Source organism: Lolium rigidum, chromosome 2 (genome assembly GCF_022539505.1).
Source record: "Lolium rigidum isolate FL_2022 chromosome 2, APGP_CSIRO_Lrig_0.1, whole genome shotgun sequence".
In the NCBI taxonomy this organism is placed as follows: domain Eukaryota; kingdom Viridiplantae; phylum Streptophyta; class Magnoliopsida; order Poales; family Poaceae; genus Lolium; species Lolium rigidum.
In genome coordinates, this window is record NC_061509.1 from 196111356 (window position 1) to 196125012 (window position 13657).

Here is a 13657-nt window from a genome sequence, read left to right on the forward strand (position 1 = left end):
CCACGGCGATGTCAACCGGTCTCCCCCAATCCCGATCTTGAGCTTCTCCTCTGGCTCCTCCTGGCGCTCCATCATAGCGGTCCCGACCACCATGCGCAAGCCACTACTGGCGACCCCTCGCCCCCAATCCTGGAATCGTACTTCTCCAGTCATCTTCAGCGAACCGAACTTCCGGTTAGTGGTTTTTCAGGGGACCGGCCGGTCCAAAATTCCACAAAACCGAACTTTCTAGCTGATCGAAGCTCCGAACCGACCGGTTCAGTCTAACCGAATGCCCCACTTGCACAGAACAGGCGGCCTGAAAAGAAAAGGACGGCCGCGTCAGACATCCCCTGCGCAACACCTGACAAATCCCCCTCGCCTTCACCGAAGCAGCAAGCCCCAACCAACCCGGCGACGATGCCTCAAGCCGGCGGCGGCGGCGGCGGCGGCGTCCTCGACCTGGAGCGGCACTTCGCCTTCTACGGCGCGTACCACAGCAACCCGGTGAACGTCTTCATCCACGCGCTCTTCGTCTGGCCCATCTTCCTCACGGCCCTCCTGCTCCTCCACCTCTCCGCCCCGTCCCTGCACGCCGCCGCGGTCGGCGCCGCGGTATACGGGGCCTTCTACGTCTCCCTCGACCGCCGCTCGGGCGCCGTCGCCGCTGTCCTCTGCTTCCTCTGCTGGGCTGCCAGCGCCGCCCTCGCCGCCCGCCTCGGCTACTCCGTCGGATGCAAGGTTACACAAACTCCGCCCCGCCCCCCTTTTTTGGCTTGTTCCGGTGGATCTCTCCTGTATACCCTTCTTGGATTGAGACGTGCTATCTCACGTTGCGTGTAGGATCGGCGACTTGGTCTCTGTTTTTTTTCACCCTAATAATTACTGACTCATGCGGCTATCGCGTACGGAATTCACGAGCCGGTTTAGGTTTTGTTCGTGCAGTGGAACTCTTTGTGCAGTTCGCGGTTTTGGTATGCACTGATTACTGTTAGAAATATGTTTTCCAGTTTTTCGCTGGAGGTATTTTGCTCACTTCAGCTGTTAGTGCTCCTGAAAGTTTATCGATCAAGTTATGTTGTGTGTATTTGAGTTTATAGGTAAATAGTATCTCAGATCAACTATGAGCAGCTCAAGCGGTGCTGGCTCTTCAACATGTTCCTACATGGTGATATTTAGTGAACTCGTGCTGTCTAATTGTGATGCCTAGCTATGGAAACTTCTTCTGGTAAGGGACATTGTTTTCATGTGCTCGGATCAGGGATCACGGATGATAACCTATTTCCCAATCTCGGACTGTCAGTAATATGTTGCCAGTTCCTTTTTGTGTGGCCCAAGTTTTAATCCAGTTTGTTGCGGTGTGGTTGTGATTACTTTAGGGGTCATCCTACTTCTCTGATTTGGTGTATGTTGGTGCTAGGTTATGACAAGAATAATTGATTTCCAATTGGATTGGTCTAGCCAAATTTCTTTTGTTGGAAAAGGAATTCTGAGAATTCATGATTATCTTGTATACATCATCTTGGTTGAACGTCTCTCTCATGTATTCTTCGCTAAGAAACAAACTCTGCTAAAAACTGAATGCAGCTGGAGACTCTTTTGATGACTGCAAATGTCTAAATATACTACAATGCAGTCATTTTGAAATACATCATATAATGTATAAAACTAGATAACAAATAGCAAAACTTGTAGTTGCCTCTGATGAAATTCCTGGCAGAAGATGAGACTGTTGACGTATTGATAATTTCACATGTCAATGCTTCTATCTTTGTACTGAAGCAGAGAATTTATTTTCTGTAGTTCTGAACGGAGCTCATATGTAGAAAGTTATGTGCCTGTGGTAGAGACCTTAGAATGGATTGTACTGGTTCCGTTCGTTGTTCATGGTTGATGCTCCAGCTAGTTGAGCTCCCTGTAACCCACCAAAAAAACCAGTGCACTGGATGTTTGCTTGCTCCTTCTATTCCTAACTGCACCATTAAACGTCACTAGACATGATATTCATTAATTAATTGCCTGCATGTATTTGCATGCCTGTGATAGCAAGAAGGCGTCAGAAGTCATAGCATGTTTGTTGCTCCATGTTGTTGGGGCTTATCAGCTAATCCTTCTGCACCTACAAAATTCATGGTTCTTTTGATACAATGTCGGTGGGCCTAGTTCAGCGAGGCTTAAAGTTTCAGAAGCTAGACTGCAGGTGCCCACATGGGGAATCTCCTTTGTGTCTTAACTTCTGAAATTTTGTCCAGCTTTTAGTATCAAGAATGATGCATAGTTTGCTGTTCAAGATGCTATGTAGTTAATAAACAAAAAATTCAGAAAACATAAATGACACGTAAATTCTTTTTTCTACACAGGTGGTACTGATAGCTCAGCTGTTTTGCTGGACTATGCAATTCATTGGCCATGGAGTTTTTGAGGCAAGTCTCTATCATGCTTTGAGTGTTAAGATAAGCACTAGTTGTATAAATTCTGTCCCAAGGATTATAATTGACTCTTATTCTGAATGTAGAAGCGAGCGCCTGCTCTACTTGACAATCTTGTCCAGGCTTTCTTGATGGCCCCATACTTTGTGCTTCTAGAGGTAACTTTCAGCATCATCACTCTGTTGCCTCCCTGATGATTGACAGCAGGATTACCTGACGAGTCATGATAATCTTCTCATTTGCTTCAGATTCTTCATAAGTTTTCTGGGTATGAACCATATCCTGGCTTTCATGCCAATGTACAAAAGCTGATTGACGCTAAATGCAAGGAGTGGGAGGATAAGAAAGCAAAGAAAAGGACCTGAAATGTGACCAAGAACTCCTGATGCTATGTCTGTCGTGTAACAGTATAAGATAAACTTAATTGTAGAGATGTGACAAACAACTCCTACTTCTGATCCACCATGTTTGTTGTTGTGTTGATGTTGTGAAGATAAATTTGAACAATAGATTAAATATTGTCCAGATATGTGAACAGCTCTTGATGCTGCATTGCTATATTTGTTGGACTCTTTATAACAGTATGAAACGAGATCCACCATGTTTGTTGTTGAGTTTGTGTTAGTGAAGTTAAACTGAACACGGGAGCAATACACTTATGACAGAAATTCTGGTGTTGTACTTGTGTGACAAGCGGGAAATGATGTTCCCTGCAACCAAATTCTATATGTACTACCGAAGCCCACGCATGCGTAGTATCTTCTTCCTTCTTCCTAGGTTCTGAAGACTCCATGAAACTGATTGTGGCGCCTTCCTCGGCCAATTGCAGCGGAGCATCTTTGGCAGCTCGTATGCCATTGGGTCTTCCCAATATGGCACCGGCGACATTCTGTCGCTCTCCGTGCTCCACCTTAACCACCGGCAATGCATTTTCACTTAAGATTTAAGAAGTGCACAAAATTGCATGCATATGGTTCTTCTATTACAGGGTGGGATGAAGAAAGTGAAGATACGATTTCTAAGTGGAGTGTTTGAGTGTAGCGACATGTTTCTAAGAAGTCGTTTGGAAGCCAGGCTTTTATTTCATTTGTAGCATTTTGAATGAATGTGTATTCATTTCATTTACATTGTGATTTCAGAAATGAACACTTGTTTGGTTGCCACAGGAATTGCAAATGACAGTAGAATTCAATATTGAATTTGTAAATGGCTTCCATAGAGAAACGCAAATGACAGGTCTCAGCTCGGAATTGTGTTTACCCATGTCATCATTTTGCTGGGTTTCCTAAATGAAATGACGGCCCAATTTTGTGGCAACCAAACAGCCCACCTATGAAATTCCAAAATGAATTCCATGATTCCAGACTCAAATGATGGTTACCAAACGACTCCTAAGTGGTTAGTGTTTGAGTGTAGCGACATGGTGATGGTTGTTGCTATAGTATGTTGGTACTTTGAGAGCTTAGCATGATGACTTTCCGTTTATCTAATACAACAAGCTCTACAACAAGCTTTGCCTAGCTTCGCTGATGGAGGGGTGAGGACAGCGGCGTCCCTTCGGCTCGAGCTAGTATTTCTAGTCATCGCTATGTGATCTGAAGACCAATTTATATTTTTTATTGCTTTTTGGATTCTTTGTACTACTATGGATGATTAGATCGCTGGATTTTTTTCACCAAAAGAACATATTGGACCATTTTCTCGACGATCACTTTCGGCAATGGATAGAGATCCACCTTGGGTATTGGTATCCATAAGAGCATTTTCAATATGAGGTGGAAGCATCATGTTTGATATGTGCAACGTTGAACTATATGATAAATTTGCTTCCATGTAACAAACTGTTCCACTTAGAGAAGAAACACCTTATAACCAGACCTAGCTCTGGCGGGGTCCTGGCGGTCTAGGTTTGTCACCAGCGTGACTCTTGCATAAAAACTAAAGGGACAAAACTCGAGCTTCGAAGTTGGAGTTTGCAACTTCAAAACAACAGGTTTTAGCCCTCCTGCTAGGTGGGTGCTTCCTTCGTATGTCTCGCTTGGGTTCGTTCTGAACCAAGGATGCATGATGGAGGGTTGACAAGTTTGGCAGTTCAAATTAATGGTGGAGGTAAGTGTGTTTGTTTTAATGTTGCATGGTCCCTTTGACATTTTGGGAATTCATAGTATTGTTTCGTCTCATGCACATGGGAAACATGTTGTGACGATTCTCGAAGTATATAACAAAATTGTTGTGTTCGTGCTGCAAAGGTGTATTTGTGTTGTTGTACACATTTAGTTTCTATGATGCATCTCTTGTGACACATTTTTCTCAACGGTTCGCGGTTGACGTGATTTTTCCTGCATAAAAATCATTATATCACATAGATGTGTTTGGGCGTTGCGACATTTTTGTGCATTTTCATGTTGCCATCAGTAGGCATTGGTTGCACAAACACTATTTTGCCCCACGAGTTCAAATGTCGCAGCGTTTTTTTGGATACATAGCTCCAAAGATTTTTTTTACTTTGAGTTTGATCATTTGCCGCTTTGACCCCACATTTCAGGGATACAGGAGGTCGACTATGTCGTAAAAAATGACGCAAAAATGGTTATTTACTTCCATAATCACAAAAATAACGCAAGCTGCTTTCGTGCAGTTTGTTTTTGTTTTCTGTTGTTGCTTTTGCCCAGGGGTTGGAATGATTCCGAGGCGTGGTGATGGATCCATCATATTTTTTTGGCCTGTAGAGCCCCGCGGTTCTGCTCTTCAGCATTGGGCTCGGAGCTCAGCGCGTGCATGCAGGGAATCATTATGGCGCTTGACTTGAGTGAGGAGAAGATCATTGTTGAAACTGATTGCATGGAACTAGTTTCGATGGCAAAAAATCCTGAGAGGGATAGCTCTTGCTTAGGATATATGGTGGCAGATTTACAAGAATTACTTACCTCTCGTCGGATTGTAGCCTTCAATAAGATACCTAGAGAACAAAATAATGTAAGTCGTGAGCTAGCTAGGTTTGGTATGTTGCAAGATAGAACTGAACTTTGGGTAGGAACAGCTCCCGAGGCCTTACTGAGTCGTATCCTTCGGGATTGTAATGATACTATTTTCTAATTAATTAATACAATCTCGTTTTCCTGGCAAAAAAAAGTCGCTGCTCAAATCATTTCCAAGACCCCAACAGATTAACTAAAATAGGGCAGAGGGCGGTGCATGAAAAACTGCAAAAAGCTGCTACCGGTTGCTGCCAATTGTAGGATGTGTCCAATTTTTTCATGCATGCTCGAAAATCCCACTTCCGTGCCATATATTTGCGGCACAGGCACGCGCTGCAAAATCCAGCACAACCGCGCTACCTCTGTATATGAAAATGCTGCAGCCAGTTAGGTGCACAAAAATTGCTACTCCCTCCTTCCTAAAATATATGGCGTCTAAGGATTAGATAAAAGTTAAATTTTAGTAAATTTGACTAAATATTTTTTTAAAATATCTACATGTATAATATTAAATGGACACATTAATAAGATATATTTTATGGTGAATCTATTGATATTGATTCACTATTATAACTGTTTACATTTTAATGTATAAACTTGGTCAAAATAAAAAAAAAAGTTCACTTTTGAGTAGTCCTTAGGAGCCTTACGTTTTGGGACGGAGAGGGTATTTTAATGCTAAAATAAAACAAAAAGACGTCATTCATATTATTGGCCATTTGTTGGAGATGTGTTCTTCTAGAAACTGCAAGTTCCTGCCCCGTTGGATCTGTGATGGAGGTTAGACAGCAAGTCAACAGATCCCCGCGGAAAAACTGACAATTTACCTCCTGTTCCCCGAAGCAAACTCCGAGCAAGTCGGCAAGGAGGCAACGATGGTTCGCGGCGGCGGCGGGGGCGGCGGCGGCTTGCTCGACCTGGAGCGGCACTTCGCCTTCTATGGCGCGTACCACAGCAACCCAGTAAACGTGTTCATCCACGCGCTCTTCGTCTGGCCCATCTTCCTCACGGCCCTCCTGCTCCTCCACCTCACCGCTCCGTCCCTGCACTCCGCCGCGGTCGTTGCCGCGATCTACGGGGCCTTCTACATTTCCCTCGACCGCCGCTCCGGCACCCTCGCTGCTGTTCTCTGCTTGCTCTGCTGGGCTGCCAGCGCCGTCCTCGCCGCCCGCCTCGGCTTCTCGACCGGATGCAAGGTTACAGATCCTCGCCCCTTTTGGCTTGTTCGTTTGATTGACCTTATGCTGTTGATCTCTCTCTTTTTTTTCTTTTCTTATCAAAGGGGTTTTCCCTCAGCTTCATTAACGAAACTTACGACAAGCTGAAGCGTTCAGTTGCTGAATACATCACACACATCTCCGTCTGATGTATCGAAAAAAAAAGCCGGAAACACGAAGCAAAAGTTACAACAAGAAACGAAACGAAGAAGCAATCCTGGGCAACTGTCACAACCTAGTCTAAGCAGGTTCCCAAACACAATCGTTGCAAATGAAGCCCAACCTCTGTCTATTCTTCGACATGTTAGCGACAAGCCTTTCAATTGCATCTTCAGCACTTCAGTTCTTTGTCGCAGCACCTTTTGCAACCTAGTTTTCTGCAATTCATTCCAACTATCAATCCAATGAAAAATATGATATATAATATCACAAGGATCAATGTGCATTATATGTTCAAAACAAACTTTATTACTGGTTTTCCACAAGGACCAGAACACAGCGGCCAGACATACTTTGACTGCTATTTTTTCAGATCGTTGGAATTTGAGCACCCATTCACCTAGTTCAGCAACCGAAGTTGGCTGTGCTGGTGAGTTGAAAGGACATTGGAAAACACTCCATATATAATCCTAGCCACTGAAAAAATAAGTGGCCTATGCTTTCATCCGAAGCACAGAACATGAAACACAGTGAACTCTCTTGTATATCCTTCTTGGATTGAGACGTATTTACCTTGTAGGATCAGTGAGGCCTAGTGTTTTGTCACTTCAATTGCTTACATATGCATCTTGCGCTTACGAAATTTGTGATCTGGTTTAGGTTCTATTCGCTCATAGTGAGTACAGACTGGCACTTAGGTGCCGCTTCTAGATTTAGTGAAACTCTTGGTACAGTTTTGTTGTTCTGGGATGACACTGCTTACCGGTTGATTTTTTATTTTTTTAGTTTTGTTTCTTTATGTGCATGTTGCCCAGTCTTTGTTTAGGTATTGGCTTGTAGTCCGTGTTGTGGTCCGAATGGTTAGTCGATTATGTTATCTTGTGCCTATTCGACCTTCACCACTTTGATTTTCTAAAATAAAAGGAGCGTAACCAGTGCTGAAAGCTCCCACACATTGTGGGGTCTAGGGATGGTAATTTCGGTTGAACAACATGAGTTGATTCATGCGAATAAATGGATGTGGAGCAACAAAGTTTTGCTTTTCATTTAGAAAAAAAAAGGGTCAACTTATCTCTCAATGCTAACATGCCTTCGCTGAAAAAATAAAGTCAGCTTGAGACATTTTCTGACTGAAAATGTCTAAATACTACAATGCAATCACTTGGAAATGCATCATATAATGTACAAAAACTAGATAACAAATAGTAAAACTCGTGGTTGCCTGTGATGAAATTCCTGGCAGAAGACGGGACTGCTGATCATTTGACAGGTGAGTGATTATGTATTGTAGTGTAGCAGAGAACTTACATTCTCTAACACAAAATGGTATTATTCTGAGGGGAGGTCATCTGCAAAAAGCGATGTACCTGACGTAGAAAAACAGTATGGATTGTACTGATGTAATCATTGTTGACTGTTAATGCACCAGCTACTTGAGCTTTCTGTAACCCACAAGAAAACACACTGAACTAGATGTTTGATTTCTCCATCAACTCCTAATTTCTGTACCATTAATGGTCACTGTACTTCCTGTAATTGCAAGCCTGTGATAGCAAGAAGGTGTCAGATGTCATAGCATGTTTGTTGTTCCATCGGTGCTGGGACTTATCAGCTAATCCCGCCGCACCTACAAAAGTCATGGTTCTTTTGATCTGGTCGCAGTGGGCTAGGTTAGTGAGGTTTAAAGTTTCAGAAAAAAGACTGCAGGTGCCCACATGGGGAATCTCCTTTCTTTCTTAACTTGTGAAACTTTGATCCCAACAACGTTTGGTTTTAGAATAAAGGATGATGCATAGTTTCAGCTGTTTAAGATGCTTATGCGCTAATAAACAAAAGTTCAGAAAGCATAAATGGATCAAACGTGAATTTTCTCTTTTCACAGGTGGTACTGGTAGCTCAGCTGTTTTGTTGGACTATGCAATTCATTGGTCATGGAGTTTTTGAGGCAAGTCTCTATCATGCTACTGTTAGTAAGATACGCACTACTTGTATAAAATTCTTTCCTAAGGATTATACTTGACAGTTATTCTGATTGTAGAAGCGAGCACCTGCTCTACTTGACAATCTTGTCCAAGCTTTCTTGATGGGCCCATACTTTGTGCTTCTAGAGGTAACTTTTAGCATCATCACTCTGTTGCCTCCCTGATGATTGACAACAGAATTGCCTCACGAGTCATGATAAACTTCTCGTTTGCTTCAGATTCTTCATAAGTTTTCTGGGTACGAACCATATCCTGGCTTTCATGCCAATGTACAAAAGCTGATTGATGCTAACCGCAAGGAGTGGGAGGATAAGAAAGCTAAGAAAATGACCTAAGATGTGACCAATAACTCATGATTCTATGTTTGTGGTGTAACAGTATAAGATGAGATCCACCATGTTTGGTTCTATGTGTTACTGAAGATAAACTGAACTGTAGACAAAGATGTGACCAACAACTCCTATTGCTATGTTTGTTGTGTAACAGTATGATGAGATCCACCATGTTTGCTGTTGTGTTGATGTTAATGAAGATAAACTGAACTGTAGACAAAGATGTGACCTTCAACTCCTATTGCTATGTTTGTTGTGTAACAGTATGATGAGATCCACCATGTTTGCTGTTGTGTTGATGTTAATGAAGATAAACTGAACAGTAGATTCATATAGTCCAGATATGTGAATAAACCCTGATGCTGCATTGCAGGGTTTATTGTATATCATATGATATGAGATCCACCCAGTTTTCTGGTGAGTTTGTTTTAGTTAAGAGACTGGAAAATAGAGTTACATATTTATGAAAAAAATCCTGGTAGTGCACGCGTCTAAATTCGACAAGCGGAAAGGATGTGCCCTGCAACCAAGTTCTATGTGAACTCTAGAAGCCCAACACTGCCAATTTGCTAGTATGTCAGGCTGCCTGCTCTTGCCCAGCGCCTCTTCTATCTGTAGGTTGTGGTGCTAGAGCTCAGCACCGGTGTGCCCACGCGTGAACTCCAGTTTCACTTTTGTTTGCTATATCGGTTTCACTTTTCTTTGCATTAGTCCAGCAAACAGAGATGTGCACATTGCGCAGACCTAAAGAATGAAATCCAGTTGGTACTTTTGTTCATCAAGAAAGGCATGTACCTTTCATGAGTGAGATAAAGAGTGCTACTGCCAGAGGAATACAGACTATTCTGGTTTGGATCACCATAAACTAACCTGCCAACTACAAGAAGTAAAAATGTCCAATGCTGCTTTCTACTGGTTCTCAGTGGCTTCAGATGAAAAACAGGAAAACTGAATCTATTCGCCCTGACAACGAAGAAAGGCAGCCAGTTTGAGTGGGAGAATAGTCCCATGATATCAGTGAGGATAGGAACATTTTCTTAGGGAGATGATACAATGATTGATTCCATAACTTTTTAAAAAAGCAGTTGCACGCCCTGTAACTGTTTTTTTATAGTTCATATCGTTCACGTTCAGACATTCAGTGATGATATATATTATTTTTACGAAAACGTGTGGTTGCAAGGGACATCTTATGCCAATGATGTGCAAAAAGCAAATTCACTATTGAGGAAAAGAAGCAAAATGTAATATGTTTAGTATTATTGGCTTCACTCGGTAGAGAAAATAAGATGGTGACTAATTTCACTGATTATACTTGTCGGTTTGGATATTGTCATAGTCTTCAATACCCACATCTGACAGTTACATTTCTCCATTTATGTTACAAAAATATTTTAAACTATGACACTAAACCACATTTCAATTTTTCTGATGCATTCAACAATATTTGGGTATTCCAGATTAGGACCATATTATAATACTATTATAGAATTTTCTGAATATTATTTGCCCATAAGCTTACAAACCACTTCATCATAAATTGACTGACTATATTTACCTTTTGCTGATATGAACATCACATTTAAATAAAACCACATGGCCTCGAGCGCAGAAGTAACAGTATTTTTCATGGAACGGAACTGTAAACTGTAAAGTCCAAGTGTCCAAGGTATGTTGAGCTCTGCATATTGGAAGTGGTTGAAATCTTTCCTAGTCATGTTGTCGAATAAGTACAAAAAAAATTCACAATCCAACAGAACAAGCACACATGCATTGAAGATTGTGTATAATTGTCAGCAATTCGATAAGCTGCACTTTTATATCTTGAGCTGACATATCCAGTGATATGCCCGACTTCAGTATTGGTATGTACTCCTTCATGTGGCCTGTACTTCTTCAGAAAATGTAGCCAGTGAACAGGTGTACAGAAACAGCTTGTTTGAAACCCAGTTTATTTTATTAGCATTTGAGTACCAATTTGGTTATGAGACTTTCTTGTCTGGATCTCTTATGGTGGTAGTACCTGAACAAGTCAATTGCTCAAAGCCTCCAAACAACCACTCAGAATTCAGAACTTAGATACAGCAGCTAGTAAGCACACACGAGATTATGCAGTACCACCACCAGATTCAGGTCAATGATCTATGTAGGGGTTACGTTCACAACAGCTCATGCAGATTTAGTTAGGCTACTCCATCAACATTTGCTTCATAATATGTTTATGTTGGGCAGTGACAGCAATTATAAAAAGTTCTGACCTAAACCAACAGAGCATAGCTAGCACTAGCTGCATATCTAGGTAGTATGCAGCATACCCACTTTGAAACTTTTGATGGTTGCAGGTTTACCAACTAGTGAGTAATCATTGGTCTTGACATAGTATGAGATTTCTCACAGTTTTAAACTAGCCACATGGCACTTTATATGCAAAGTCACCCCAGAGGCCTGCTGTTTCTATCCTGCATAAGTAACTCTGGATTAATCTACCCGCAAAAAAAAAAAAAACTATGGATAAATCTACGGGAGTACGAAACGTGCAAGTCTGATGACACGTGTGTAAGCATGATCTGTCGGAACGCAGGGCACATCACGCGACGACTTGCAGGTAAGCAGCTGCAGAGGTGGCACGAGGATATGGGTGCCATAGCAAGCGGATAGGATTATTAACTCGTGTATGTATACAATGATTTTCTTAGGGACATTTTCTTAGGGAGATGATACAATAATTGATGCCACAGCAAGTGAGGATCAAAGGAACATTTTCTTAAGGAGATGATACAATGATTGATGCCATAACTTAAAATAAAAAGACGGTTGCACACAATATAACTGTTTTATATGGATAGATCATATCGGTTCATATTCACACATTCAGTGATGATGTATTTTATTCTTGCAAAAAGTGTGGTTGCAAGGCACATCTTGTGACAACGATGTGCAAAAGCAAACGCATTGTTAAGAAAAAGAAGCAAAATGCAGTATGTTTAGTGTTATTGGCCTAACTCCGTAGAGAAATAAGATGGTGACTAATTTCACTGATTATACTTGTCATTTTGGGTATTGTAATCTGTCACAGTCCCACACAGACAAACAAACATTCAGTATTGTGGTCAGCAATTCGATCATCTGCATTTTAATATCTTGACTCGACGTAACTGATGACATATTGACTTCAATATCGGTATGTGCTCTCTCGTGTGGCATGTACATCTTCAGAAAATGTATAGCTAGCCTGTGAACAGGTGCGCAGAAGCAGCTTGTTTGAAACCCGCTTATTTTATTGGCATTTGACTATCAATTGGTTCTGAAACTTTCTTGTCTAGAACTCTAATGCTAGTAGTACCTGAAGAAGTCAATTGATCAATGCCTCGAGGCAACCAGTCAGATCTCATAAGTAAGATACATCGGCGAGTAAGCAGCCACGAAATTATGCAGTACCTCTAGATTCAGGTCAATGGTCTGTGCAGTGGTTACATTATCAACAGCTCATGCAGACTTCATTTGGCTACTTGACCAATCTCTTGTTCAGAGTAGTATATTTGGCTTGGGCGATGCCAACAATTATAAAACATTCTGATCTAAACCAACAGAACATAGACTATACTCACTCTGAAACTTCTGTTGAATGCAGGTTTACCAACTAGTGAGCAATCATTGGTCTTGACATATGAGGTTTCTCACAGTTTTAAACTACCCACATGGCACTTTTTATATGCAAAGCCATGGACATGGCATCCCAAAGGCCTGTTCGTTTCTATCCTGCATAACTCTGGATTAATCTATGAAACGTGCAGCGCGATGACACACGTGTGTAAGCATGATCTGTCGGAATGCAGGGCACATCGCGCAACGACTATCAGGTAACAAGCAGCTGCAGAGGTGGCACGAGGATGAGGGTGCCGCGGCAAGCGGGTAGGATTGTTAGGTCATCTTCAACGGGACGATCCATTCCGCGTCCGTGCATTCGGATGGATCGAATCGGACAAAAACGTGGCTCAACACGCAAACGCATTCAAAAACGGATGGTCGCGGCGTCTGGGACGACCCAAAGCCAGCTCAAATCTAGGCTAAGTTTGCATGATTGCGGACCCCCCTAGCCCGCCTGTCTGCCTCCTAAATCACAACCACTTCAAGCCAGTCCCCCCAAACCTAGAGGATGGCCGACGAAACTCCCGCCGCCGCCACCATCGGAGATGAGGGCGAGCTCGCGGCCATTGTCGCTCCTGTCGTGGAGGAGGCCCCGGACGTTCCAGTGGTCGCGCACGCAGCCTGCGGCGGCGACGAAGAAGGCGAAGCTCGAGCTCACCGCGGAGCAGAGGGTGGTCGAGAACAAGAAGCGGGCCGAGCGGCACAAGGCGCTCGACCAACAAAAGAGGGATGCCGCTCCCGCGGAGGAGCGGCATAGGGCGGCCGAGCAGCTCCAACTTCTCCAAAGGGAGGCGAAGGCGAAGGCCATGCAAGAGCATGCCATGCTCTTTTACGGCCACACCACGCTCGCGCAACTGGCCGCGACGGCCGCCATCACAGCCTCGGCGGGAAGCTCCGGCTCGTCCGTGATCCGGCCTCCCCGGTAAAAGGATA

At 42.9% G+C, this 13657-nt stretch overlaps 2 protein-coding genes across 2 annotated transcripts; both read left to right on the forward strand.

Moving 5' to 3' along the window:
• Nucleotides 1-399: 399 nt before the first annotated feature.
• Nucleotides 400-3022, forward strand: LOC124687927 (2-hydroxy-palmitic acid dioxygenase MPO1-like). Its single transcript, XM_047221652.1, has 4 exons — nucleotides 400-720; nucleotides 2340-2402; nucleotides 2495-2566; nucleotides 2657-3022. Exons 1-4 carry the CDS (start codon nucleotides 400-402, stop codon nucleotides 2771-2773), a joined length of 573 nt encoding a protein of 190 aa, XP_047077608.1. The 3' UTR covers nucleotides 2774-3022.
• A 3239-nt stretch (nucleotides 3023-6261) lies between these two features.
• Nucleotides 6262-9333, forward strand: LOC124687928 (2-hydroxy-palmitic acid dioxygenase MPO1-like). Its single transcript, XM_047221653.1, has 4 exons — nucleotides 6262-6582; nucleotides 8645-8707; nucleotides 8801-8872; nucleotides 8963-9333. Exons 1-4 carry the CDS (start codon nucleotides 6262-6264, stop codon nucleotides 9077-9079), a joined length of 573 nt encoding a protein of 190 aa, XP_047077609.1. The 3' UTR covers nucleotides 9080-9333.
• Nucleotides 9334-13657: the final 4324 nt, after the last annotated feature.

Coding starts and splice junctions, on each gene's coding strand:
- LOC124687927 (XM_047221652.1), top strand. CDS start 400: ATGCCTCAAGCCGGCGGCGGCGGCGGCGGCGGCGTCCTCGACCTGGAG. Junction 721..2,339: donor GCTACTCCGTCGGATGCAAG/GTTACACAAACT, acceptor TTTTCTACACAG/GTGGTACTGATAGCTCAGCT. Junction 2,567..2,656: donor CATACTTTGTGCTTCTAGAG/GTAACTTTCAGC, acceptor CATTTGCTTCAG/ATTCTTCATAAGTTTTCTGG.
- LOC124687928 (XM_047221653.1), top strand. CDS start 6,262: ATGGTTCGCGGCGGCGGCGGGGGCGGCGGCGGCTTGCTCGACCTGGAG. Junction 8,708..8,800: donor TTGGTCATGGAGTTTTTGAG/GCAAGTCTCTAT, acceptor TTCTGATTGTAG/AAGCGAGCACCTGCTCTACT. Junction 8,873..8,962: donor CATACTTTGTGCTTCTAGAG/GTAACTTTTAGC, acceptor CGTTTGCTTCAG/ATTCTTCATAAGTTTTCTGG.